The sequence below is a fragment of the Lepidothrix coronata genome, unplaced genomic scaffold (genome assembly GCF_001604755.1).
Source record: "Lepidothrix coronata isolate B3197 unplaced genomic scaffold, Lepidothrix_coronata-1.0 Scaffold84, whole genome shotgun sequence".
Classification (NCBI taxonomy): Eukaryota; Metazoa; Chordata; class Aves; order Passeriformes; family Pipridae; genus Lepidothrix; species Lepidothrix coronata.
The window spans coordinates 2,268,192-2,295,888 of NW_016690264.1; the positions used below are offsets into that span (position 1 = coordinate 2,268,192).

The following is a 27,697-nucleotide window of genomic DNA, read 5'->3' on the forward strand; positions in this document are numbered from 1 at the left end:
ACAAAGCTTGGCAGATACTCCAAGTCACCCAACAAGCTCAGCTATGGCAGCGCTTCTTCCCTCTCTCCTTTACTGCTGTTTTCTTCTCTGTGGGTGTCAGTCCAGCGCAGGAATCAGTCCTTTCTTGTCTCCCTGTAGCCACTATCAAGGGCTTCACACGAGACAGGGGTTGCACCAGTAACATACCACTCACTGAGACCAGTTACTACCATCCATTTTTGCCCTCCAGGAAAAAGCCTTGCTGATAGATGCACCAAAACTAGTGTTTGGAGGGGTTTACCCATTCTAGGGGTATCCAGGTAAAGTGTAATGGATGCCACAATGTTTTAGGGCAGAAGCTGATCCCCTCCTTTACCTGGGATGCTTTGCCTCCTGGAGACCAGGGCTGCGTCCATCCCACCAGAGTCCTTGCTCCCCTTCGAGTAAGGGCCATCGTCTGTGAGCAGAGCAAACACAGAAGCTGAAATTAGTACCAAAAGCCACAAACAACTGAACCACAGCACTTTAAAAAGTTGTCCTGGTGACACTGGGATTGGGATCACATCTGTATCACAGACTTCAGGCAAGGAAAAACAACACCCAGCCCCAGCTTTGCACTGCACCATGTGGGCTATCCCATCTTATAGAGAGGGAGGGAAGGAAACAAGAAGGCAATAACATTATCTGATTTATTCTTCTTGGAACTAATCCGTTAGGAGAGAACAAAATTCCCTTACTCCTGCAATTATGTGGAAGAGCTGAGGACAGAGAAAGCTGTGGCATTAGTCTCAAGTTTTAAGCCTGTCATTATGCTTGTGAAGAAACTTATAGTCTTTGGAAATGGAGTTATACATCAGGACACTAACGGGGCACTAAATCACTATACTTGAATGAAATTGCCTATTCTTATAGATCCCATTATTTCAAAGTCACATTTTCCTGCTGCTGTTCCAGCCTTTGTACAACATAGAGAGCACCTTCTCTTAAGTGATTAAAAAAAAAAAAAAGCCAAAGAGAGAATAGTATTATGCACTGTAAATGCATCACCCAGCATAAGCTGAAATTTAAAGAATCTAAATATCTTTATATTCTCCTACTGGAACACTCCTACAGAGTTATCACAGAGCTTATTTGCAGAGATCTACAGATGTCATTGCCATCCACCTAAAAATGTCTATTTTTATGGTATTTCCTAAAAAGCCGGTGCTTTTTCAATCAAGAATTTCCAGTAATCATGTAGTATCAAATAACTCCCATTCTCAGTGACCACATTCTTGGATTGCCATTCCAAATTTTTCAATAGCTGTGAAGGTTTAGAAGCTGTACATGACAGTATAAATATGGGTTACTGAAAGCCTTATCCATTTATTCGTGTCCACAGCCCTTAAGTTATATTTAAGTTACAGAGAAGTTTTTTGTCTGGCTCTATACAAAGTGAATGACTTTTGTTCAGCCCCATTCCAGGGGTGTGTACAGAGAGGAGCCAAACCAAATGTTCAGTTGCTGGCAGCCCATTTCCCCCACAAACAGAAAATGATATTGTAAACTGAATCACATGCTCAAGCCCAAGGGCTTAAACACTTTTTAAAAGTAAAATGAAATAAGCTTCCACCTAAAGTAATTAAGAAAAAAAATAACAGAAAAAAATATCCAGTGTTAATTCTTGTTGCCCCAGCTGAAGTAACTTCACAAGTTGATAAAACTCAGTGAAAAGTTTTGGCTTGGTCAACTCTGCACTTTCAAGCATAAAAAGCTGAAAAATAAACAGTATTTAGTTTTTCAGCCCAAATTTTGCAGCCCACAGAAGGACAATGTAGATATCCAGGCCCTGGACTCTCTTTGTGTGTCACTTTGAACGTTTTTTTCATCACCACTAAACTGAAGCTTTCTAATGAAGTAAGAAGTAGCACTTGGCCTGGAGCATCACCAAACTATGCCAAACCACTTCTGCCAAAACACTTTAACTTTGGTACCCAGACATTCAGACCTCTGTGAAACAGGGGAACAAAGCTGTGCTTTTCGAAAAAAAAAAAAAAAAGAGGAAGAACAGGTAGGGTAAAACAGCACTGTCCTGACCATGGAGATCTTGCAGCATTACTCAAAGCTGACAGTGAAAGCAGCAGGTGAGTTACAGCAAGCACCAAGGTGGGCCACTGATTTCAGACAGGTGCTGGTACAGCCTGGAATCATTCAGAGAGCAGAAGGCTTGAACATGAAATTTGCATTTTTAATAGCAATGGCTCTTTGGGTGATGGGGAGGCCAGGGTCAGGGTTAATCTGGGCTTAATGACTCTGGAAAGAAGTTTAATTTAGTTGGGACAGTTTAGCTCCAGCATCCAATTAAAAAAAAAAAAAAAACTATGCCAGCTTTTCTTCAGTAGCTGTTTGATAGTGTTACAAATTCAGAGCTTTCGATTTCTGCCACCATTAGCCATGTTCACCTTATTTTCTCTGCCCAGAAGATTTTTCCTAATATCTTGCCTTACCTTCTCTCTGTCATCCCACCCCTTGCAGAACTGCAGAGTCAGATTAACACAGATAGCTTGGGAGTATAAAGCAAGGTGGCATTTCCTGGGGAGGAGCAGGACAATGTTGATCTAACTGCTCCCTGCCCACATCGCTCAGCCCAACAGCTACAACCTCCCTTTATTTCTTTCCCAAATGCAACAGCACATTGGAAGAGGAACCCCAAACTCAAGATGCCCAGCACGAAGCTGCTTTTTCAGCACTGGAGGTAATTCTGCAAATGGCACCTGCAATACACTCTGAGACATCCTGGGCTGGAGCCTCTCAATGGCTCTGGAGCATCAGTGTGCCTTCGGTCCCACTGGACACTGCATTGGTGAGGACACCCCCGAGTGCAGCTGCCTTCCCCCTGAGAGCACTGCTGACAGCTCTGACCCCAGCTAACACGCTCAAGGCAGCAACGTTCTGCTGCGGATGGGATCCCTGCATTCCTGGGAAACCACGCAAGATGGTTCAAAGCCAGCTCCATAATCTGCTGGCAAACTAAAGCAGTGAACCATCTGTTTCACATAAACACACCGCCCTGGACCAGACAGCCACCAGCACCCTTCTGTGCTTCATTTCCCCATCACAACCCCAATCAGTGTTGATATGAAACCCCAGTTCGCTACTGGTTTCCCTCCCTACCCCAACAGCTGTTGACAAACATGCCTCGGCTTCCCGTTCAGCAAGCAACCGGGTTGCCTGTGCATTAACAACAACTTTCACCACCAGCCAAGTGGTCAAGAGCAGTGACCCGAGCTACAGCCGCTGCCGGCAATTAGCAGCTCCCCGCCCTGCCCCGTCCCACGCTGCTCCGCTGACAGCCCCGTCAGCCGGCAAGTAATTAGCACCACAGCTCCCCTTCCTCTATTGCTTCTCCCTTCCAGACTCAGTTGATTATGTGAAAAATGTTTGGTTTTTTTCACTCATTATCTGGCTAAAGTGTTTGAACAGGAAAGGGAGCTGCCACACGCCGCCTGCCGAAATGGGAATTGGCATTTGCTTGCATGAGCATCCCCTGCCGCGCGGCGCTTTGTTCATTTGCAGCCGATTTCCTGCTCTGCCACTCAAGCTGGTATTAATGGAGTCACTGTTTTATGAGCTTTTTTTTTTTTTTTGTGGTAGGGGTTACTTTGTTGGGTTTTTTTCTTTTTCAAGGAACTCCTTCTCTTTGTGCTCTCAGTTATTTCTCCTGCCTAGCACAGCATCAGTTGGGAGGTGAGGCTGGTAACCAGCCTGATTGCTCAGTCGGCCCAAATCGCAGCACCAGCCCAAGCACTGAAAATTCATGAATCTATTTACTCCCTAAAATTGGGAAAATAACTCTTTTTTTTAACCCTGCACAGGTTCTTTTTGCAAGCAATCAGTGCTGGAGCTATTAGAGTTGTATTTTTCAGGCTTTTTCTCTCACACCAAGAGAGTTGAAAATTTTCCAAAGAAAAGATTGTGTAATTGATGGTTTTGAAGTAGCAATGTTAATGCTGGCTCTAGGTCTTTCAGAAAAGCTCACCAAGGATATAAGACCCTCAATAAAACCGAGAGTGCACCCCTTTCCATATACTGATCCCATGGGAATCTGTGACAACACAGAAAAGTTCCCGTAAGTCTTTGACAACAGTTTTTGCTATTTCAGTGGCTTACTAACACCAGGGAGAGAAGAGCTCCCAAGTCCCTACACCTTCACACAGGGTTCTGAGCTCTCCTCCCCTGCAACAGCAGTGCCATACAGTAGTACATATGCTGCACAGTGATAATAAAGAAGAGATAATCCCCATCTCCTTCCCCAGAAACAACTTGGAAAGATGAAGGAGTAGGAAAAATCTCCTTGCTTTAACTGAAGTATCAGGGCCAGGAAGAAAGGAAGGTCAGGACAAACTCCACTATCTCTGTGAGCACAGGAACCAGTATCTCCTGACATCAGTTAGGTGTCAAGCCAAACTCTGTTAAAAGGGGGAAAAAAAGCTTCTTCTGAAAGAGCACTGATTTAGGAGTTAATTATCCCTGCCTGTAGGGGAAAATAGGAAGGTTTTTTTTTTATTTAGAAGAGTTATTAGTCTATGTTATTAGCAGAGATCACCTCTTAATGAAAATCAGCATTGTCTAAATAAGATTCTGTGGCAATTAGGCTTGAAGTCTGCAAGTTGTTCAGATTCCTGGATCGCTTTAAGACAGTTCCCGCAGAGAAAGTGCATTAATCTTATGGGAAGACCAAGAGGTAAAACCTCCCATTTGTTTAATGGAAAAAAGACAGTTGGAGACAGTTATTTTGCTATAGGGTAATTGCACTCCTTGTTTAGAGAAATGAATACTAAACCAGCATTAAGAACCAAAAGCTTTTCGTGCTAAGGCAAGACAGTATTTTTCGCTAGAATAAAAGCATGAGGCTGGAAGCAGAAACTCAAATGACTAAAACTAAGTGTGATTTGGTCCATTTTGAGGAGAATTATTTTCGTAAGTCAAGGGAGGCATTTATCTGTAGTCAGGCAAAGAGCAGTCAGGGGTACATGAGCGTGGGTCAGGCAGCTAGTGATGATTCAAACTGTGGCCCTGGGAGCTAGTCTCCAAAGCCTGGGGTTTTAAAGATCTCTGAGTGCCTGAAGATGCAGACATGTACTTCAAAAACAGACTATAATCATCTAGCTGTATCTTTAGGCACCTAATCACCTTTAAAAAGTTAGATATTACTAGAAGGAGGGGAAGGGAAAAGTGATATATCCACTCATATCTGTTCTGAATCTCAGATTGGTGTTTAGCTCCCAAATGACACGGCCTGGCCAGGGGCTGGACCATCATCAGAGGACAGTGACACAACCCTTCCACCCCTCCCCAGGCTGGCACTGCACATGGCATCACACACGGAGGCATCTTATGCACCAGTAATGGATCTGGGTTTGATTGCAAGGCTGTACACAACCGACCCTCCAGCTCACTCCCCCCAGGGCAGTTTGGGTTATCTCACCGCCGCCGCAGCAGGTCAGAGACGGCTCTGCATGAGAGTGGCACAGTGGTGGCCATCCATCCTCAAAGCATTAGCCTTTAACACCAGACAAGTAGGTCCAGAGAGGCGAGGACAGGAAAACAAAAAGCCCATTGAATGTTGTTACAAACAGATTGCATGATTTCCCGAAGCTGCTTAATTATGCAGCAAGAGCTCCTCCCATGTCTCTGCTTCAGGCAAGAGACTGTTTGCATGAAGGATCCCACCTTCCCCAAGCCTTCCTCAGTAGGTGGCTTGAATTTTCTTCTGCTCAACTAAATCCACAGCTCCTTAGGCCCTCAGAAATTTGTACATGAGTTCACTAAGGCCAGTATAGATGCTCAGTTCTTTTCCCATCTCTAGAAATGCACTACTTTGGCTCTGTATCATTAAAGAGAATAAATAAATAGAACCCAAACAAATGGATGAAACACATCCGTCAGGGATCTCCAGATTGCTTTTCCTGGAATACTACAAAAGTTGAGCTAAAGCATGATCCTGCCCTATATAAAACTAGCCCAAGCATAGAGCAACAACTACACTAAATCCTTAGGCAAGACAGGCCATGCTCCTGTGAAGTGCTTAGAATAAGAAAAAAGTCCCTGTTGCTTTAGGATTTTGCAGCACAATTTCATTGTCATCACACTGATTTTTGCTGGTTGCATCCAAAAGGAAAAAAAAAACCAACCCAACCTTCAAAGGGCTCAGTGTTTCCTGGGTTTTTATTCTCCAGAAGTTGGGGTGGGGCTTTTGGAAGTATGCCAGTGAAAACCTCAGTACTCATCACAGATCTTCTCCCTTCATCAGCACAGGAAAGCCCCCATGTGATCCTGTCACAGCACTAATTCAGACTCAAGCAGGGCTTTGAAATTCTTTTCCCTTCCTTTGCATCAGAAAGGTTAAAAAATTTCCCTTTTACCAGCAAGCTCAGACTGGAACAAACCAAGTTATTTTAGGAGCAGCTTCTCCCTAATTTCATAAATACATCTATCAACAAATCTAGTACAAATGGCAGAGGCTGCCTGTTGTGAAGAAGAGCCTCATATTTGTCCCTTTACTGGCAACAAATCCCCTCCCAGCACATACACAGGAGGTACTCAGAGACAAATGAGAACTTGGGGAAATGTTTCCTCTTGACTTTTCTTATCACAAATTTCTGAGTGAACAGCCAGAGAACACAGGCAAAACATACAACAACCACACTTGCTGGAAATGAAGTCCTCACCCCAAAGATGGTGACTGAGCTTTCTCTCATTTTCCCAGATAACTCTGGTGGAAAAAGCATTATCAACCTGCTGCCAGTCCCTGTGCCAGCCCTACTGCAATGATGCTGCACCCCCAACCCCAGGCTAGGAACATGCTCCACTGACTGCAGCTTCTTGTGCTATCAGAGGTTGTTGTGGCAGCTCCTCCATCCATTTGTGCAGCTGTTGCTCCTGGCATCCGAGCCAGGAAGAACTAGTCCAAACTTTGAGGTCTTTCCAAGAGGAAGTTGTGCTTCTTAATTTCTTTGCCTTGATAGACACAGCATGAAATTCATCTCCCCACACCCGCCACGTCTCTCCTTTTCTTCTAAAGACTATATTCATTCACCTACCAACCCTTCTCAGGCATGTATAATTTCATAACCACCTGCTGCTTTATTCACAGGAATCAGATCTATGAAAGATATAATAGCCTATTGTTCAACAGAAAACCCGTGCTTTGTTCTTCTGTTTTTTTCTTTTTAATAAGAAACTAAAATTACTTTTAGAGGAATAATTTGTTTCAAGCAATCATTTTCAACTGAAATGCTGTAGATAGTTATTTGCATAGCAGTAGCCTTTATGGGAGCAAGATATGAGCCAGAACATGTACCTGTTGCCAAGCAGGTTGGCTTCCAAGGGATACCAGAGCTTATTTCTTACCCCCTGCAAGCTCTAAGCAGGTACAATACACTTAGTGAAAGAAGATTCCTGCTTCTCATGAAGATGTGAGAAGAGTTTCTGCATTTAGTAAACAAGTAGATGATCTACTTCAGTGTGTATGTGCACAAAGCCCATTTAAGTTGTCTCTGCAGAGAAGCCAGGCTTTGGAGAGATTTAACCCACATCGACTTTCACAGGATATTAAACACCTCCTAAGGACTGATCCAAGTCCCATCTGATAAGAATAAATGCTGGACCCAGCTTGCAGTGCCAACACCTGGTACTCCTCATGCTTTCACTGAATACATGGCATTCCATAAAAAAGCATAAAAGGGAATAAAAGAAAAAAACACGATTTAAGAATCTGCAGTCAACCTGCCATTACAGTCACGTCTTTTATACACCAGAGCCATCACTACAATGTATTTTTTGTCCCCTTTATTGCTTTGGAAGCCAGTACAGAGTAACTTTATTTATCTAAGCACATCTGAGGGAGTGTGTGATAGAGGACCTGGAAGCAGTTCAAAATTTCCACTCGAGCTGTACAAAGAGGTGGAAGAATAAATACTTGAAAAAGTAAATAGAATTTTTTATTAAACCTAGTTTCTCTTTTTTTTCCCCTGGTTTCCTGCAAAAATTAACTTCACCTGCTGTGTGTATATCCATCCACCTACTGTCCTGTTGCACCTCTGGAACTCAGTGGCCAATATCCATCAACCTTGGGGGGAAAGATAGCAGCTTAAAAGAAGATTATAGTCTTATAACTTTCAGTAAAAATGTGTCTTGAGTAGAAAAAATTCAGATTATTTCTCTCAGCAAAGCAAAGAGCTGTTGTGTAAACCAGCTCCAGACCAGCTTCACCACTCCTTTTCCTCTGCATGGTAGGGAGGAGTCCAAGGGATATTGGATACAAAACTGTTGAAAATAAGTGCTCTTTTTGTCTTTTGCTCACAGAGGAGCTTATGTTGTTTTTCTGAAGTAGCCTGTGATTTCATTTCTTTAATTTAAAAGTATCAAGGATGACTCTTTCCCCATTCTGGTGAGGATATGCTTTTGTGCATGAAGTCAGGTTTATTAAGAGCTTCTTGAAGCATTGCATAGGCTGGGTCTTCAGCACAAACAGCTTTTCCCAAAGAAAACCCAAGCATCTTCACTTTTATCCATCTCTTCCAAAGAATCCTCTAAAAACATCCACACCAAGAACATCCCTTTTCACTCAGTGAGCCCTCTCCAGTTCACTTTCCTTAAGTGCTCCTCAGTAATTTCAATTTCTAGTGTTAAAGGATAAAAAGAAAGAGAGAAAGGGATAGAGACTTCCAGCAATCCCTCTCACCCATCCAGGCATTTTCAGGCAGCTTCGTCAGTTTATATTTATGAATGACCTGGTGGCAGGGGAATCCACGCAGTGCCTCATCCCCTTGCAGGTCATTTGCAGGCACAGACACACACAGAGCACTCACAGTAATTTTGTGCATGAGAGACAAGAACAGTGCAGAAACCAACTCAATGAAATTATTATTTCTCAATGATTCTAGTGCCTGAAATGATGTTATTAAAGTTACATTTTCCAGTCAATCTGGCAATTTCTCTTATTAAGCATTGTAGACTGCACTGGGAAGAGTCCAACACTAAGATGGAAAGATGAAATATTGCTGATATACTGATTGCGTTATCTGAAGAAACCACCTTTCAAGAGTAAAAATTAAAGAGGAATAAGATACATTTGCAGACTGATCTTTCGTGAAAGTTATCCAAGTTAGCAATTGTAATATGGTGAGAAGTAACTGATAAAGTCTAACATCACTCCCAGGAAAGAATGCCTCACTAGATACAACTGGGTTTATCAATCTGTGCAGCAGACAGCAGTAAATCCTAGCTGGCAAGGGAATACAATTCTCCCTATTAACTCCACATAAGCTTCCAAACTTTTTCTTGAATGTGAAGGTGCATAAGAAATGCAGCCTGCTGAATCCAAACCCTGAAGACTTCCCGTCTTTCAAGCACCAAATGCCATGCTAAGTGACTGTGGAGTGAAATAAAATAAAAAAGACTGCTCTATTGTGGGTTTTCAATCAAATGAAATTAAATACTGTCAGTTTATTAAACTTTAGCACTTAAATAACTGGTGCCACTTAAGCCTAGCAGCCACTATTACTTATGTGTCTAAAAACCCTGGAGTTAGTCAAAAAGGGAAAACAAGCTTTGTTTTAATGAAAACCATCATAATTGCTTTCACTGCACAGTGTTTGTCTCTAAGCTGCCTCCCAACTACGAAGACTTGTCAGAAGTCTATGCCCAAGCAGGCAAAAGCTTTTATTTTTGACATATCAATGGTTAAACCCTAAAAAAATTATCAATGGCCAAACTACAAAATGTCTGGGTGTCTTGGGTTTTTTACCTACCCTGTCTTACCTAATTCTGGGCTTGGATTCAAAGAGGTCCAGGGAGGTGATGGGAACACAGGACTCAGGAGCCATAGGTAGAGCCAAGAACTGAGCACCCTCATACACAGCCTGGGCAGGAACATGCAGCACAAATCAACAGCTTGGACACAACAGAACATGGAGAAGTCAGGACTTCCATCTTTTGAAATGGAAATCAATTTCCTGCAGTGATAGTTTTAGTAAATTCTTTGACCTATTTTGCCTTTAACAAACTCCCTTTTGGTCCCTACAATGATTGCCTTAAAAATGGTACCCCTTGTCTTTCATCCTCCAAGACCTTACAAAAGAACTGTTAAATCAAGAGGTTGTTAACTTCCCAGGGAGGGAAGGAGTTTAAGAAGTACAAGGTAGTGCTGTAGTGAAGAGAAGGGGAAAAGGCAATCTGATCTGGTGCATGAGCATGGCAGGGGAGCACATAACTCTTCAGTGGAGACACAGAGAGCCAGAATTTGCGAATGAAAGCTCTAGAGATGCGTCTTAGATATTGGAATATGTGCATGTCCTCTTTTTCCACTGAATGTGAAGAATTAACCATCTGGACACTGTGTCCAGAGTGTCTTGTCATGATGGATGGTCCTCTTTCTAAAAATTATTTGTCACTCCTCAGGCAATTCAGAGGATGGTTCACGGGCACTAAACTCTGACCTGTATTATGCAGGGGTTGAGACTGGATTTTGAATGCCTCATTCACAACCCAGTCTTAAAAAAAGCCCAAAAAACAAAACAGGTGAAGGTGCCATTTGGGATGAAATTGGCTGAAAAGAAAAATCCCAGTTCAGTGAACAGGTAATCTTTGTCCATAATAAGTCTTTTCTGCAATCTTGAATAGCCCAAAGCCTCAAATGAAGCAGAAGGATACATCAATATTTCTGCAGCAGAGACCAAAAGCAATGACTGACAAGGTTTCCCTGAGCTACCTTTTTCTGGTTAAAAGATGCTTAATTTCAAACAGAGGAAAACTGGAATACCCACTTCCCAACATATACATGGCTATGAAGTAGAAAGTTAGAGCATGAATTGCTCTAACGGAGTAATAAAAACTGTCATCAGACATCCCTGAGTTTTGTAAAAACTGAAACAACAGGTTTTAATTCTGGGCTTTGCTACAGCCAGATAACTTCTCCCAGTTCAGCAGGTAAATAGTCAAGAGCAAATTTCTTGTGTCAGTCAGTAGACAGAACAACAGAAAACCTACTGGATTCACCACAGAGGGAAGACAAGGTGGCAAAAAGACATTGTGCCAAGATTCAGCCTGGCAATCGTTTATGAAGAGGGACTTACCAAAGGTGTAATACCTTTCTTTGTTTTACTCCTATAGCACTTCCAAGAGAGTCTTTGTTACACAAGCAAATTACATGCTTCCAAGAGCATGTGCAAAGTTTTAGCATCTATGCTAAACTTACAGCATACAATGTGGAAAGCAACTAAAGAATGGTAAACCAATCTTAAGGAAACCTGCTAGAAAATATAACTCCTCGGATCGGGAGGATCAGACGGGAAAAGTCCCGTCTTACAGTGAATCACATCCTGTTTCCCTGCTGATCTCCAGCAGCAGCATCACTTTGACATGGGCAACCCCTGCACCACCAGGATTTAAAAACGAATGGGCAAGGGCCGCCCAGGAGGGCTTTTGCAGGGAAGGTCACCCCACCAAGTGTCCAGGTTAGCACCCTCTCTCTGCTCCCAATTACAAGCCTGCTCTGATTCAGGGAAAAGGCCAAGAAAATGAAATGAGGCATCAAATCTGGAAGATTTGCTGTGCCAGTTCAAGAGGTGGCTGAGATTGATGCAGGTCCATACGTGGTGTGAATCAACCTCAGTGCTGACAGCAATAAGGAAATCCATGCAAACCACAAGGAAATAAAAAAACAACAAATCAAAAAAACCCAGGCAAATCATGCAAAAGGAGAGATGCATTTCACTGCAGTAATCTTTAATAGAAGCATGAGCCAGGGATCAAGAAGTGAAGCAAGAAAACAGATTTAGATAAAACCTAAAGGACGCCACCAGCACTAGCATAAAAAAGTAAAATAAACTATGAGGAGCAGATATCAAAAGTGTCCATGACCTTGTTTGCTACTTCACTGATCCTATCATCTCAACTAGGCTATGGCTTCAGAAGGAGCTATGAAAAATCAGAGCAGTCTGGTGAACCAGGACACCCCTGGCCAAGTGTAGCCCCCAGCCAGACACATGCTCAGCCCCAGGGGCAGCGAGGGCACGGCCAGCACTGCACACACACTGAGCTGGGAGAACAAACCAGCCTGACCCAGCAGAGAGCAGAGGTAGAGTGTCCCCACCTTTCTCTGAAGCAAGGGGGCCCATATCTCCAACAGCTTTTTCCATCATCCCATGAGCCAGTGCACCAAGTTGTCCCACAACCAGGTTTGCCAGCGATGGGGTGATCCCCCAGTTGGAGCCCCCAACTCGCAGTGCAGCCCCCAAGGTTTGGGAGCCCCTTTTAGGAGCACTGCAAAGACAGCTGGTACTGCTGGAAGGTGACATCATGCGAGAAGACATTCAATGCAGTAGGTGGCAAATCAGGTGCTTTATCCCAGATTTGCACTGCATTCTGATGCAAAGTGCTTAAAAGCCAGTGGGAGTCAAGAAATAAGGAAGAAGTTCCAGACAGCATTAACTATTTTAAAAGAAAGATTTCCGGCACCCCATTTAGACTTGTTTTCAGCTTATCCACGAAGCTCTGCTAAACCTTACTAAGACTTAATTCCCATAAATGTGATTCTCTCTCAACGTTCAGACAAGTAGCAATGTTTCAAAAAAAGCATATACCAAATCGTGGGAGTTGGATTATTCATTCATGTGGTAAAAGCCATTATATATGAAAATATACAGATGTTCCCACTTCATGACTGATCTAAACATATGTAGATTTTAGACTCTGACACACAAACCATCTATTATGCAATGGCCCATGTATGCGCCTGGGCTGCTTTTATCCTCAGCTGTGTCAGGAGGATTCATGGGAGCTGTGTGAGAGATGGAATAAGCTTATAGTTAAAAGACGAAAGAAAGTTAAAGCAAGAGCCTCTCTTAAAATGAAAGGAGGGAGGGAGAAGGAGAGAAATCAAAGAGCCAGGGAATATCAGATTCAGCAGGACAACAAGATGAAATATGAAAGTTTCAAAGATCAAAGTTATTTGATGTTGGAACTGGTGCAGCCTGACCTCATCAAATCAGCTGTTTAAAATTTGCCTGAATTGCCCATTAAATCTTGCTTCCAACGAGTCCTGCTCCTGTTTTTGCCCCACTTCTTGCTTCCCATCAAGCCTTGACTTGGCTTCAGGCTCTGCTGACATCCCATCCTCCAAACAGGCTGATGTCCAAAGATCAGCAGAGCACCACTGTGATGAAAGCAAACATCTGTTTAGTATGAACGATGGATGAGACTCCGCTCCAGCAGAGTTATTAATGCACTCCAGCTGTTTTACATAGCTGCCTTCATGCAAACTGTTGTGCCGGTTTCCAGTTGCTTTACATTGCACAGGTGACGCAAAGCAGGCGGAGAACCCAGTCTCAACTATAGACAGCACAAGAATTCCCAAAAGGCATGGAAACTCCTGGTGAAATTCAGAACAAATTGCTGCGAGCTGTGCTCTGCAACCCTCTGAAAGTCTCACAAGAGATGCTCATTCTGGTGAGCAAACAGGGGTAGCTTGGAATTAGCCAGGAGCAGGGTGCCAGCCACAAGGAGCCACAAGTTGGGGAACAGAGACACTGGTTTAAACAGCACTCACGGTTTGGTGAGCGCCCAAGCTCTCCCAGCCATCACAAAATCCGGAGGGACTGGCTCATGGCAGACTCATGCCAAGGACTGAGGAAAAACCATTTTTGCATTGCCCTAGGCAGATACTTGCTCCCCTTTGAACAAGGGAGGGGGTCAAGTCAAGCCTGGGTGAGACAGGGTGAGGAGAGGCTCTCCCTGGGCTGGGTTGAGCAGCCCCAGCAGCACAGCTCCACCTGCACCCCAAACCTGCCTTCTCCCCACGCACCACAACCCGAGGCCAGGCACGTTTATACCAGAACAAGGGCATATCTCTGAAAAGATGCAGCACACACCTGAAAGGTCGCAGCTGGGAGTTTTACAGCTTACAGAGGATGGGAAGTAGCGATAAACTCGGGGAAAATTCAGGTGTAGCTAAAGACCGCAGAGTCTTGGGAAGAGGGGAGACGTATGTGACAGCCCTTCTCCACACAGGAACACAGACCATTAAATGTAATGCTTCACATTATGCTTCCCAAATACCCACTTAATTTTGATTCAACAAGGCTTGTGCTAATAAAAATTAAAGCCAGTAGGTTCCGTCGAGTGTGTAATAGATGTGTGGAAGAGCAGCATGCGCAGGTATATCTAAAATTAACTATGAATACTAAAACTGACTACTTTTCAAACCTCTAGAAGTCTGGGGAACGTTGCAACCACTTGGATACAAGCACTCAGCAGGGTGCTGTGCAAGTGCCTGCCCAGCCTCCCACCTCTTCAGGACTGTAGGGATACATCCTCGCACCAAGTATCTCCTGTTCCCATCATGCTAACCTTCAGATGGAGTCTGGATGTTTCTGAGAGCAGATACTGCCAAGCGCTTACCTCTTGCCAGTGCATGCCAGAACCAAAGGCAGCTGCCAATGATACATTTCCATCACTTTTGCAGAAGTATGGATGTCTATGGGGCCATACTGGTGCAAGAGAGCTGAGTGTGTGCTCAGGGAGATGAGAAGGAAGAGATTGTCTCTGTGAACATTAGATACAGGAGATCCATTTAATGACTAAACACACATGATTGTTTGCTTATAAAACGCGGTGTCACATAAATCTGCCAGGAGCTAATTGCCTATTATAGCTCATGGTGCTGCTCGAGCCGGCTGCTGAATGGTAAAGGGACCTTTAGAAAGCAGGGAAAGCCAGAGGAGCTCCACTTGCCCGCCTCCACCACAGCTTCCAAACGTTTTGTTCTCCAATTCCTGCAAGGTGAATGCTTATTCCACCTCTAAGTAATGGGGTGCCTCTGCCAAGCTCGCTTGAGTGGGAAGGCTGGGGGCAAACTGAAACACAAGGGGGAAGAGGAGTTGCTTTGATTCTTTTTTTAAGTTATTATTACTAAGAATAACAAAATTTTCTCTGTTGCCTCATGCCTCTTGCCCAGCCTCACAAATCACAGCAGGTATCCCAACTGCCTCCGCAGCCAGCTGGGAGCTGAGTAATATTTGCCACCACCCTGATGGCAGCAGTCTCCTCGCATAGCCCAGCTACAGCAGCAAGGAGCAGGGAATTGCAGGGACAGGCAAGGGAGCCATGGACCACAGGGTAACACCTGATTTTGGTGCAAAATAGGAAGAAATGAGCCATGTACCCTCTGTTTCAGTGCTCTTCTAACTTCGCCCTGATTTTAACTCCACAGGTCACCTGGGAGTTTACAAGTCACCTGGGCTGTCTGATCCAGATCTATACATACCTGAGCATCTTCCCACTGATTTCCTGATATTTCAGGTATATCTACCTCAGGACCCCATCTAGTCCCTTCCTACCTCACACTCACACGCACACATGGCTTCATTACGTGCTGCAGAGGGGTCAGCTGAGGGTGAACCTGCCGAGAATGTGCCCCAAGATGCCCCCCTGCTCCCAAAGCTGCAGGTTCGAGGCACTCTGGCAGCACGAGCAACAGAGCACAGCGGCTCATGGCAGGAAGGAACATGATCTGTTTACACAGTAGGTTATATGGGAAATGCATCACATTACTGAAAAAAAGACCTTTAGCAAAACACATACCTTCATCTCATGCCAAGAGTTTAATCCTACCCAAACGGCACCACATTCCACAATGACATTATCCTCTATAAATCACCGGGGCAGGAGCAGGCCACGTCCCTCACATTTCAGGCTGAACTGTTCACTGCAGTAAGGACCCCGTACGGATCAGCCATCATGCCCAGAGTGGGCAAAGAGGGTATCTCCACTGAGATCTCATGGAGAAGCAGATCCACTGCTGGGACAACTCCACCAATGCTGGTGGAACAATAGTGGGGACTGTTAGAGGTTTGGCTCAGACTTTCATCATTTGTACAGTCATACACATGGTTTCTCAAAGACACGAGAGCAGATCCATGACTTATCTCAGCTATTTGGCTGGGAAAAGGTGCTGACTGGAGCAGTGCCATCCCACCCTCTCAGCCTGGGGTAAGAGCTCCCGCAGGGCAGAGGATGGGTGTCCTGAACCTCTGGGCTCCCCAGGCACAGAGAGCTATGAGGACAGACAGAAACTGGGAGGGAAGAATTATTTGGGATATCAAGCAAGTCAATTTACTCAATATCTGCAAACAACTTGGCATATAACCTCCAAAACAGAAGCACACACCAGATCAGAGACCTACATCACTCCTTTGGGGAAAATGAGGATGCAATGAAGCAGAAGAATGCAGCAAGTCCTGTTTTTATCCACACACCTGGGCAGCAGGGAGCCAGATCTTACTCTTACCAACAGTTCTTGCCTCCTAGGACAAAAGCACGTTGATGCTCTTTGTTACTGCTCCACAGCCCTTCTCCCCAGCTGTTCTCCCAAAAACCTGAGCCAGTTCCTAACTTCAAGCTTCATTACAATAAACCACATGAGTGTTAGTTATATATTGAGGTTAGAAGTTAGAGTACTGCTGGGAAGAAAACCACAACTCTTTCCACCTTGCTAACGTGATTTCACGAACCTGCACAATAAGAAAACAGATCAGTTATGAGCTGTGATTAAGTGGATCATCTCTTCATCTCCCAGCTACACTAAATAATTTACAGGGCCATTTTGGGACTGACATGCAAAGCAGTTTAACAATGATTAAACAAAAAAAGTATGAGATTCCATCTTTTCATGGTTTCCAGGTGTTGAGATCAATTTACTTCACAGTAATTTTAATTTCTGGGCCTTTCTTCTCCCTCCTCCCCACAAAACCTACAGCTGCCAACTATGCTGGCATCTACAGCAGCTAGGAAACAAATTTTCCTGTGAAGCAAATTCTTCCAGGATGAATTGAATGAAGGCAGAGCTCATAATTACACATTACTGAAAACATTTCTGTTAAAAAATTGGGGAGATATTTTTATCCACATCTCCAGTTGAAAATCGCTGGGAAAGATGCTTTTGAAAAGCCGTCATCCCCAAGCATGTAATTATCAGATCCTTGAACAAAAACACACGGTCAAAGGAAAAAAAAAATACTTTCATTGAAATAAAAAAATCGGGGGTGGCAATTGTTAGGAATAGAGGGAGAGAAATTCTTCATCCTGTGTGATTTTGCACATTTCAAGTTACCAGACTGATCTGTAAATCCACAGATTAATAAACTTGGCAGCTAAGAACATCAAGCTCAGTTAGTAATTTTTTTTTTGTTACGAACAGAATAATAATAATATTATAAGAAAAAAAAATCAGAGGCAGACTGGCAGTCAGACTGTCACAGAAGCAGAATTTCCTAACGCCCACACAGGCACGCTTGTCTTGAAACTGTATTCTGCCACCTTGAATAGACAGCCGTACAATGACCTGGGGGCCCTATCCTATCAAGGCTTAAGACCATGCCTACCCTGATGGGATTACTCACATGCTAAAAATTATGCAGTAGCTGAACCGACAGCTGAAAAGAGCCTTAAATGTTCTTATGCCTGGTAGCATTCAATTGTCAATTGATGAATGTTGCTAAATATTTATTTTTGCTCTACTTTCTCTCCTCCAGCTCTGCGTCAACACTTCTTTCTGATTATTATTACTTGTTTGCTTTAATTGTTTCTTTTATTTGCAACACCTACATATGCCTACACAGAAAAGCAGAGGCACCCTTCCCTCCAAGTTGCCCAATAACTTTTTCTGACCTTCTGAGTAAAATTGCATAGGATTTCCATCCTTGAGTTATCACAAGCAATAAACATTGGCACCCACACACAATCCATTTTAACAGTCCATTTTCAAAATAAATGAAATCCTATATGCCCTAACATATGCAAACACTTTGGCAGTGCAGTTACTCTTGGCTTCTATGGATTAACAAAACAGAATAAACATTATAAAGAATAATGAACCTGAACACAAAGCCAAGAGCAAGGCTTAAAACACCACATGAAATTCAGTCCCCTTCTATGGGTCTCTCAAAGCCAGAGTGCAACTCTTCCAGCAGTAATGAGATTTTCTTAAGCAGGTTGGCAAGGAGGTTAATGTCTGTGCTGGACACTGGACTCCAATAGTTAGTGCTGGAGAGAAAACTTCAATAGCATTTGTTCAACTGACTCTATGAACAGACATCTGTATGAAATCTGTCTGGCCTTTGCACTGAAAAACACCCTTCTAACAAATCTGTACTAATATGATGTCATGAGCACAACCTTTTAAGATGAAAACCTCTGTAACCTCCATACAGGAGAAATAAAAAAATAATCCATTGTAGGATATTACTTTAGTCTTTTTTCTTCTATAAAAAGCAATTTTGGTGGAATGGGCCATCTCTAGAAAGAGCAATAATTCATTTTGACTGCACAGATCAGCTCATTTATACTTAAGAGTTTAGTCGACAAAACTTTAAAGACCTGGTCATCAAAGTCCTAAAGCCATCAGCAGGTATCCTTAAGACCTTATGAAGGATGGGTAAGACATCATGAGGCTGAGGAACAAAATACAATGTTCAATTTCAAAAATAGAAAACATATGCTATCAGAGTAGGAGCAAGACAATGACAAACCTGTCGCCTTCCCTTTCAGATCCTGGAACTAACCATCTGTACGTGAGCTGCTAACACCAGATGAGGAGGACTAACTGGAAACTTGGATCTACCACGAGTAAGTTGTGCCCACTCAATTTCTTGCCATGAGAGAGCAACATTTCTGGATAGACAGAAAATGCAAGTTGTTATATCTCAATTTTAGAAATGCTTCTGACACTGTTTCATGTTCTATTTTTATAAGTATGTTTGGGAAACAGGATACAGATGATTATGAAGTGTATGCAAAACTGACTGGAAAACCACACACTGAGAAAATTCATCGGTTGTTCACAATCAGAAGGGACAGATGTATTAAACAAAGTTCTGTGTGGGCCCTTCCCCAGTCTGGTACAGCTCCAGGTTTTCACTAAATGACCTGGATGGTTGCAGAGAGATTGATCTTATAAAGTTTACTGACAGTCCATTAAGTTTACTCCAGGTATGAGGGACTGGAAGCAGGCTGGGAAGTAAATTTTAGATACAGAATGATTCATACATGTTTGAAAAAACAGATGTACAATTCAGTAGAGGTGCACACAAGCTACCAGACCTGGGCAAGAACAATCTCATGAATGAAGAATGGGGAAAAACTATCCAAGTGACAGTTAGGAAAGACTTTTCAGATACTGTGGACTGCAAACCAAACATAATTCCACAGTGCCACGTTATATGCAAGAAAAACTAATACCCTGGTACAAGCAAGGTGGATATAGTCTGCAGGATCTGTGAAACCATCATTTCATTTTACTCAGCACTGACAGAAGCCTAATCTTGAATGCAGTGCTCAGATTTGTGTACCACAGCTCAGTAAAGATGTGATCCAGCTGGACTTCATTCAGATTGAATAGCGTAGGCTGGTAAGACATCTAGAAGGCCACAGCTTCTGAAACTGGGGTAAGGGATAAGTTTTCTAAAGAGAAGAGAGGGAGGAGAAAGAAAGTGTTATTACTGAGACATCCAGAATTGTGGTGCACAGAGGGAAGGAGTAATCTGTCATCTATGTTAGGATGGCCATATCGATCAACATAACTGGTCTACTCTGGCCTCAAATCGGGAGGCCTGGAGACACACCATCTACAACGCTGCTGCTTCCTTTGAGAACGCACACAAGATCACTCTGGAGGAGAAAAGACAACGCAGAAAGAATTGTGCCTTGCAGAATATACCACCTAAGGAGTCCCTCTGCTGTGCCTTTTGCAATCAGACATGTCTATCTCATATTGGCCTCATCAGCATGTAACAAATGTGGATAGAGCCTTTCCCAAATCTTCAGTCGCGAAGCCTGGCCATGATGTTAGAAGAGGAAGCAACAGCACCAAAACTGCAGATGCACAAAGCTTTTCCTTAATATTTCAGTCTATTCAATTAATTTGAGCTGACGTGGTGTTCCCAGATGGTAACACAGGTATGGCCTATATTGGCTCAGGCGAGAGGAATAGCCCAGACAAACTCTCTCTGCCCAGTTTTGGCTCAAGGAAATTAAGATCATTGATTCAGACCCAGAGATGTTTGTCTTGGTACGCACACCCCAGATAGTTTTTTTCTTAATCTTTCATTTTACTGCAACTGAGGCAAAGCTGACAAGTGACGTAAGCAGCTCGATGAGCAGGAGTTATATTAAATAGCACTATTGTGATAAATTCTTCAATAAGAAAGATAAAATCTTTCTCCCTAGGAGATTTATCTATGAAGATTTCCTCCTGTCTTATTCTAGCTCCTCACATTAGTTTTCTATCCCTTTCAGGCATGTTTTTCTCTATTTCTCCCCCTGCCTATTCAGAAAGCAGAGAGAGAACAGGGGAGCTGATCCCCTGAAAAACAACAAGCAGGAAGGGACAGAGATCTATTAACAAGTCTCTATTCCTGGACATTCCCACCTGCAAATAAAGGGTGCAGTTTGCTGGTCTGGAAGAAGGGACAGGAAATTTACACTGTTTTCCTTGTTCTGCAGAGAGTCCATCTCACCCTAAAAGCATGGATTCTGATGGCAACAAAAAACCCCACAACTAAAACCAATCAACAAACCCAAACAGAAAAGCACTGAACATCCTTATCTACTACCTTTATTTTTCCTTTGCCTTCCATACAAAACATACTTTAAAAAATAAAAAACAAATAAGTTACCCAAATGCATACACCTGAAAGACAAAGGGTTTTCTGAAGTTACCTGTGCTGTCTTCAATAAACCACTTAACTTGGGCTGATTAGCAGCAGGATCCTCAGCTGGTCACTTGGAGCAGCACAAAGGAGATTCAAGAAGCTCTGTCATTCTGCCCACTCCTGCAGTGATCCTGCAGTAAGGACTAACTAAGGTTTGCTAGAGCAAAACATAGATGGTGGTCCCAGACTTCAGAAAGGCCATGAAGCATTTCAGGGAAGTCCTTCAATGGCAAAATTAGAAGGGTTCTTGTGGAAACACACTATCACCTCCATCAGCAGAGCCACACACAATCTTGGTCTAACCAGATGAAAAACACTTCCCCCACCTTCCATAAAACATCACAGCTAGTTTGCATTTTCTGACCCTTCCATTCTGAAGGACAGACAGAAGTTCTGTATTATTAAATTGTCCCATCAAAAAACTTTTGAGAGTGGCTGAAGGAGAGAAAAGAAATCACCAAGGTGCTAATGATGGTGGGCCAAGAAAGCACTTTTGAAATGTCTGGATGCTTCTTTAAACAATCCATCTGGTTTTGCCTATCGCACTTAAATGCTAAAATGAGTGATAAGATAGCAATTCACTTCATTGCTTCCATTCCAGATGATTTCCAGATGAAGAGATGGGTCTCATGAACAAGCCAGTATCAGGAGAAAAAACACATTACCAAATCAGCTGAGTGGCCAAAAGAGAGCTCCCTTAATGTGTCACCAAAGCCAAACCCAATGTGTTGTAATCAATCCCCCTCAAAGCTCTTTTCTGTGCACTAAAATAACAAAGAAGAACAGGGATGGCAGACATGGAACTAAATGGTTGCCCATCCCTCTCTGTCTTTGCTCTGTGGCTGGTGCAATGGATGGCCTCACCTGTGGGGTGCTGAAGAAGACAGTACCTCCTGGGTGATGAAATCATGGGCTTGGTCCTCAGGAGCACCACCAGCACAAGCTGTGAGGGTCTGACACCAGAGTAAAGAAGGCTTCCTTACCCGCTCAGTGACTGCACCATTCCCTTGTACATGACACAGTACTGACCCAAGGGTCTCAAGAAAGGTTTGGGGCTGACATCAGGAATATTTCTCATTTGATCACCCAGCACCCAGACAACATCGCTGTTTGCAGCAGCACAGTGATCTGGAAGCACCAGATGTCTCTGGTGACATGTTGGAGGAGCTGCATGAATGACCCTGTCTGTGGCTGGTGGCATGCAGGAGACCCCTCCAGCACAGTCAGTGTAAGCCACCTCCAAGCCAGGGGCCCAGCTTATGGCTCAGCCCCAAGAGCAATGGGGAGCTCCTGCCAAATTGTCTTTTGATCTTTTCATGGAACGGCTGCATTCCTGCCCTGTTAAATCACGCACCCAGGCTCCCTCTGCCTACCAGGACTCATCGCCGTGTCTCAGGCAGCTTCAAAATAAGCCCCAGCCTCCAAAATGCTCCTTGCTGTGCTGGAACGGTAGGTAGACACAGCATCTAGTCACCATCCATGGGATTAGGCAACACAGCCAGGCCAAGCTGCTTTACACCTGGTTCATTTTACCCCTCAGATTTAGAGAGGGAAAACAATTTTCTAAAGTTAGGTTCATGCTTTAGGGCATCTTGAGGCCAAGGAGATGACAGTCTCACTACATCACTTCAAACAGTGTAAAATGATTCAGAAACCCTAAATTTCCTCTGTATTTCCAACTCCAATGTCTTTGCTTTCAGAAAGGAAATACTTGCATCAGAGCAGAAGAGCAAGCTCCATGCAGTACATGCAGCTGCAACAAGCAGAGCTGTAGCATGCAACAAAGTACCTGAATATTGCACCCTGTCAGAAATATCAGAGCCTGTTCCTCCTGGAAAGACTGGGGCCAGGATTTGATGTCTGTGCCCTTTGTAAAGGGTGCCCTTCTACACTCCTTTACTCTCTCTTTTCCAGAAATTAAATAGATCTTTTTATACTCCATGGTAATAGTGAACTGCTCACTCAAGGTATCTAAACAGGGGTTAGCAGCTCATTGAAATGGCAGATTTCTAGCAAGAGCTGAAATATTTATTAGACAAGGTAATAGTGGATTACACTGGAGGTGGGGCGATGGCAGTGATCCCACCATGTTCAGCAGAGTCCTTTACCCACGTCTTTCCCCCTAGGCCCCTATTCACCACTGCTGAATGCCCAGCCCATTCACACACTGATCTTGGAAAACAGAAAAGCTACATTTAGATTTTGCTTTTTAAAAAGCCAAAGCGACCGTAAAGGCTCTGCAATATCTGAGGTGCCTTAAGAACAGCCCCTGTGTCTGCTGCCAATCTTCCAGCTGGAGAACGGGAAGCCAGCCTGAAGGGTACTCTCCAGTGGTCACAGAGAGAAATTCTTTACAGAGAAGCAGAGATATATTTTACAAATCAAAGCAATTAAGTTTGTATGCGACGGTTTGGATTTGCAAAACAGTTTCAAAGTAGCACATAAAACTGCTAATGATATTAAAGGTAGTTAAAGGAAATCAGATTAAACAAAAGTAAACTACTGGAGAAGGGGAGGAGGAAAATACGGACAGGCTCACTCACCAAAGTCTGACTGCAAATCCTTTTTCAGTCCACAAAGCATGTCTGCTGTTATCTATCAAATCATTCAACTAATTGGAACAGCCGCTCCGTTCTCTCTCCCTGCCTGCGCTGGAATCCTTTCCCAGCCAGCCCGGGCTCACTCTCGGGCTGCCTCCCGCTGCCGAGTGCGGCTGCAGCGCACACGCTGCTCCCTCACTCCACGGCAGCAAGACCAGGCAGAAATCGTCCTGGGCACTCCAGTTTGCGAGGACTCAAAAATGTGGCAATCCTTTAGACAGAAACGTCTTTACACGGATGTTTAACGTGTGACTCGCCAGTCCTGTGCAGAAATAGGAAAATGAAGGGTATGGGTTTTGGGGGGTTTTTTATAGGGTCCTAAAAATGCCGTGCTAGTTCTCTCGACTCCGCTGGCCATCAGGCATTGCAAAGCAAAAGTTGGAAGCGCAGTGATTAACCGGAACAGCTGGTTGAAGGGGAGGCAGCCACCGAACCCTGACGCTCCGGCAGATGCAGCAAATGTCGAGCGTGCACTTCATTCCCGGCGGTATTCCACCGGTGGAGAGCGGGCATCATCCCATGGAGATGTGCTGGCCCCTTCCTGCCAGAACCCTTCGGTGGCTTTCACGGGGATTTCAGGCGACGGGGGGGGGGGGAATAAAAAAAAAGGCATAAACCGGAGGAAGGCGGTGCTGCGGCGGAGGCACCGCTGCCCCCGCGCTCCGCACCAGCGGCACAACTTGGGCGGCAGCGGAGCCGCGCTCCAGTCCCGAGTTGCAGCAGCAGCAGCAGCAACGGGGCTGAGCGCAAGAAGAGGCTGCGACTGCAGTATTGCCTGACACACTTTCCTCTCCCCCACCCCCTCTTGGCAAGTGCTTGCAGAGCCTCCAGCACCTTTCAAGGCAATGTCAAGCTGCTGTCAAAGCATTACCCTGCCTCCCAAACACACACACACAGTGCTCGTAAGGGAGTATGAGGCTGCAGTCCTGTGTCCTGCCTACAGCATTTGCTGAAAACTCAGTTTAACCCTTTCTTAGGAAGGGTTTCTCAGCAGAGGAACCAGCACGGGCAAAATGCATGCAAGTCCTGTGCTACAATTTGGGTGAGGGGAGACTCTGGGGGCAATGATGGGAACCAGCTGGTCATGGGGAGTCTGGCCCTCCAGGAGAGGATGCTGAATGGCTCCCTCCAAAACTGCTGGTCCTGCACTGTGGGTGGAGATAGGGCATTAGCCTAGTAAGAAATGGTTGTAATGAACCAGTGTCTGCTTCTTTTACTATTGAAATAGAAGACAAAGCAGGCTGATTCATGTTGAAGATACAGAGCATGCAAGGGCATGCCACTGCCCTGGCTGCGGGTCAGTAAGTCTGTCTGCAGGGTACCCAGGGCTGGATCCTGCCTCCAGCACCATGCAGGTCCCCTTCTCAGGCAAGCTGTGAGATGCAAACTGACTGTACCAACCAGCCCATGGCAGTGTTCTCCACAGTCACTCTATTCCCTTGGGAACTGGTATCACCTATAACAGCAAGATTATACCCACAAACAGTAAAGAGAGTGCAAGACAATCATGGTCCAAAGTACAAAAACCATCTACACTTTTGTATGAGGATCCAGTCATGTTTGGGACTGCTACTAGATTTGTGTGAAAGTGGCCAAGAGGTTACGAATTTAGAAGGACGCTCATAGAGAGGCAGCAAGGTTAAGTCTTGCTTCCTTAGGAAACAAAACAGGATAAATCAAAAGGGCATCTGAACTCATCTGAACGTGCCAGCAGAAAATTTTTACAGACCTGGGAACCCTAACTCTGTGTGGAGGAGGAGAACTGGGTTTCAGCCTAATGCCAGGGTTCTTGCTCAGATTGAAATGAAGCAGCATCTCTATTGTGGTTCAAACTCAGCTGTTTCATGCACAGACGACTTATACAAAAGCAATAAAATTACTAACTAATAAAAAACTACTTACAAAAGAGATATTTTGGTCCATAATTTGTTTTTAAAAAGCTGTTCAGTCTGACAATAGACTTAATTAGTAATTGAGGCAAAATTTATAATTAGAAATCTTTTCATACAGCTCTTAATGCTTTTGCTGCAGAGAAATTCCATCTTAAAGGAAAAAAAAACCATCACCAGTTGCACCACAATTAGAAGATGCTAATTTGAGAATAGCCCATTACTTTGGTTGCCATGAAATGGATGTATCCAATATGATGTTTTAAAGAAAAGCTAAAACCAATTGTTTGTCTTTATACCACCATGAAATTCTTCCCAGAATATCTGCTACATTAAGAAAGTGCATGAGAGGATGGGGCTACTATGTAGTTGAAGCTGCTTGTTTTTGTGGATGAGAACTGAATGGAGCTGCCCCATTCCTCTGATGGGGAAATGAAGAAGCATTTGGGCATTTCAAGCCCAGAACTGCTGGTGGCATTTGTTGAGCTGGCTGGCAAGACACCAGCACACCAGGAGCCTGGACAGGATAAAGATGTTTACTCTATGGTTTCTGGCCAAAATCCACAAATGCAACACTTTCTTCATGTTTCAGGTGGTGCTGTATTAAAACCAGTTGAAGTGAACAGCTTGAGCTTCTAATGCAAAAGGGAAAGGATACAACACACACCCCAGCAAAATAAAGCAGACCAGAAGCATATGTTTTGGCATCAAAATATGTAGGTGTCATAAAAGAGCATGAGACATCAACCTAAACTATGGTGAAGAACTCAAGGAACATTATGTAGAGTTTTGATTTTTCAGGAACAGTCTGTGCATTGTCTGTACCTTCCTGACATAAACTTTAAGCTTGTGTGCTCAGAATTAGCAGCTATCCAAAAATTCTCTGGCAATATCAACTACCTACAAGTCTCACCTAAGAATGTCTGGGTTTTACCCACAGACTGTGCCCATTGAAATAAGAAGTTAATTTTGGGGAGGTGGGATGTTAAAAAAGTCTTTTCACAGGAAAAAAAAAAAAAAGAAAACAAAAACATCTCAGTTCTGCTTTCTTGGCATATTCTGATATCCTATTACTATCCCAGCAGGAGAGTGAGTGTAGGGAATGCTTTCTTGGATCCCCCCTTCAGTATAAAATGCTGAGTGGAAAGACAGCACAGGCTGAGGGCAGTCCATGGTTAAAGAGTTTCTGGGTGGTCCCTGCTGGAAACATCCATCCATGCAGGTTCTTGGTTCTTGTCCATACAACTGGAGTGGTAATACCAGTCAACAGGTCACCAGTCTAGAGAAATGGCCATTTACTTTTCTCAGGAACAGGCTGACTTGAGTAAAATTCATTTGCTGTAAGTAAAGAGTATCTGCCCTTACATGCACTGGTAAGTACTAGCACTTAGTTTAGCATTTCTTGTACCCAACACACTGTCCTGCTCTTGAACCTATACATCTTTCCCCAGAGCTAACTTACAAATCCCCCAGAACCTCAGTGGGAGTGATGCTGCAAACCTTACATGGCCTAAATTGGTTGGAATTACATTTACAAAATACACTTTTATGCGAACAAGACAGGGAGGACAGGAGAGGGAAGATCACAGGCTGCTCCGAATATCCATCATGTAGTCCAATGCTTGACAGGTATTTGTTTCTGCCATTTAAACCATTACTTATTTAACCACATCCAAAAGCTTCCTCATCAGAAGTCACAGCGCTGTGGAACACTTCGAGCAAGATCCTGAAATGGACCATTTAGCACTGAACATGCTCTGAGTTCCGGAGAACATGGAGAGAATCTTACATCACTCCACATTAGGGAGTCTCAGGAGACTCTCTGAAGACAGCTGAATGAACGTAATGAACAGTCAGCCACAGGAAAACGATGAGGAAAAACACCCAACCACGCGCTCTCACAGTGCGCAGAGAAACGCCAAAGTTCTAACCACATACCCAATGATATTATTAGCAACAGAAATTGCTTTGGGTTAGGGAAGATTGAGAAGAGACTGACACAGATTTTTCCTACTTCTTTTAAATTCAGATGTTAAATTAAGATTTTACGTTGCCATCTCTTTCTTCCCATCCTGCTTCTCCCATTTAATAACACACGCCTGCACATCAGGGGTCTGCCTGGGGCTGGGGCTTTTCCTGTTCATACTCTTTGTCAAGGCTTGTTTCTGGCACAGCAGACCCAGTGCTTCCAGATGGCTTACTGGGAAAGACAGTTTTTACTGGGAACTCCAAACACCTCTGCACAAAATCAAGACGTTCAGAGAGTCTACACCCTTCCTTGATTAATTTTTGGTTGCAGCAGACAGGGAGGAGGAGGGAGAAGAGGAAGACCCATCACTTTTTTGGTGGAAGAGGCTTCACAGCTGATTACCCAGCTCTCCACTGGCTACACATTTGCTCCATTTCATCTGCTCCAATTTTACATAGTTGTGCTTATTTAGAAACCCCAGACAACTGCATGTCAGCCTCAGGCCTGCAG

General features: G+C 43.9%; 1 protein-coding gene across 1 annotated transcript in view; it reads right to left on the reverse strand.

Moving 5' to 3' along the window:
- LOC108500028 (glutamate receptor-interacting protein 2-like) overlaps positions 1-27,697 on the reverse strand; it is a 73,961-nt gene that overhangs the window by 9,209 nt on the left and 37,055 nt on the right. Inside the window, exon 2 of the mRNA XM_017820508.1 lies at positions 356-436. Within this exon, the coding sequence (XP_017675997.1) occupies positions 356-436 (81 nt within the window). The remainder of the gene's footprint in view (positions 1-355; positions 437-27,697) is intronic.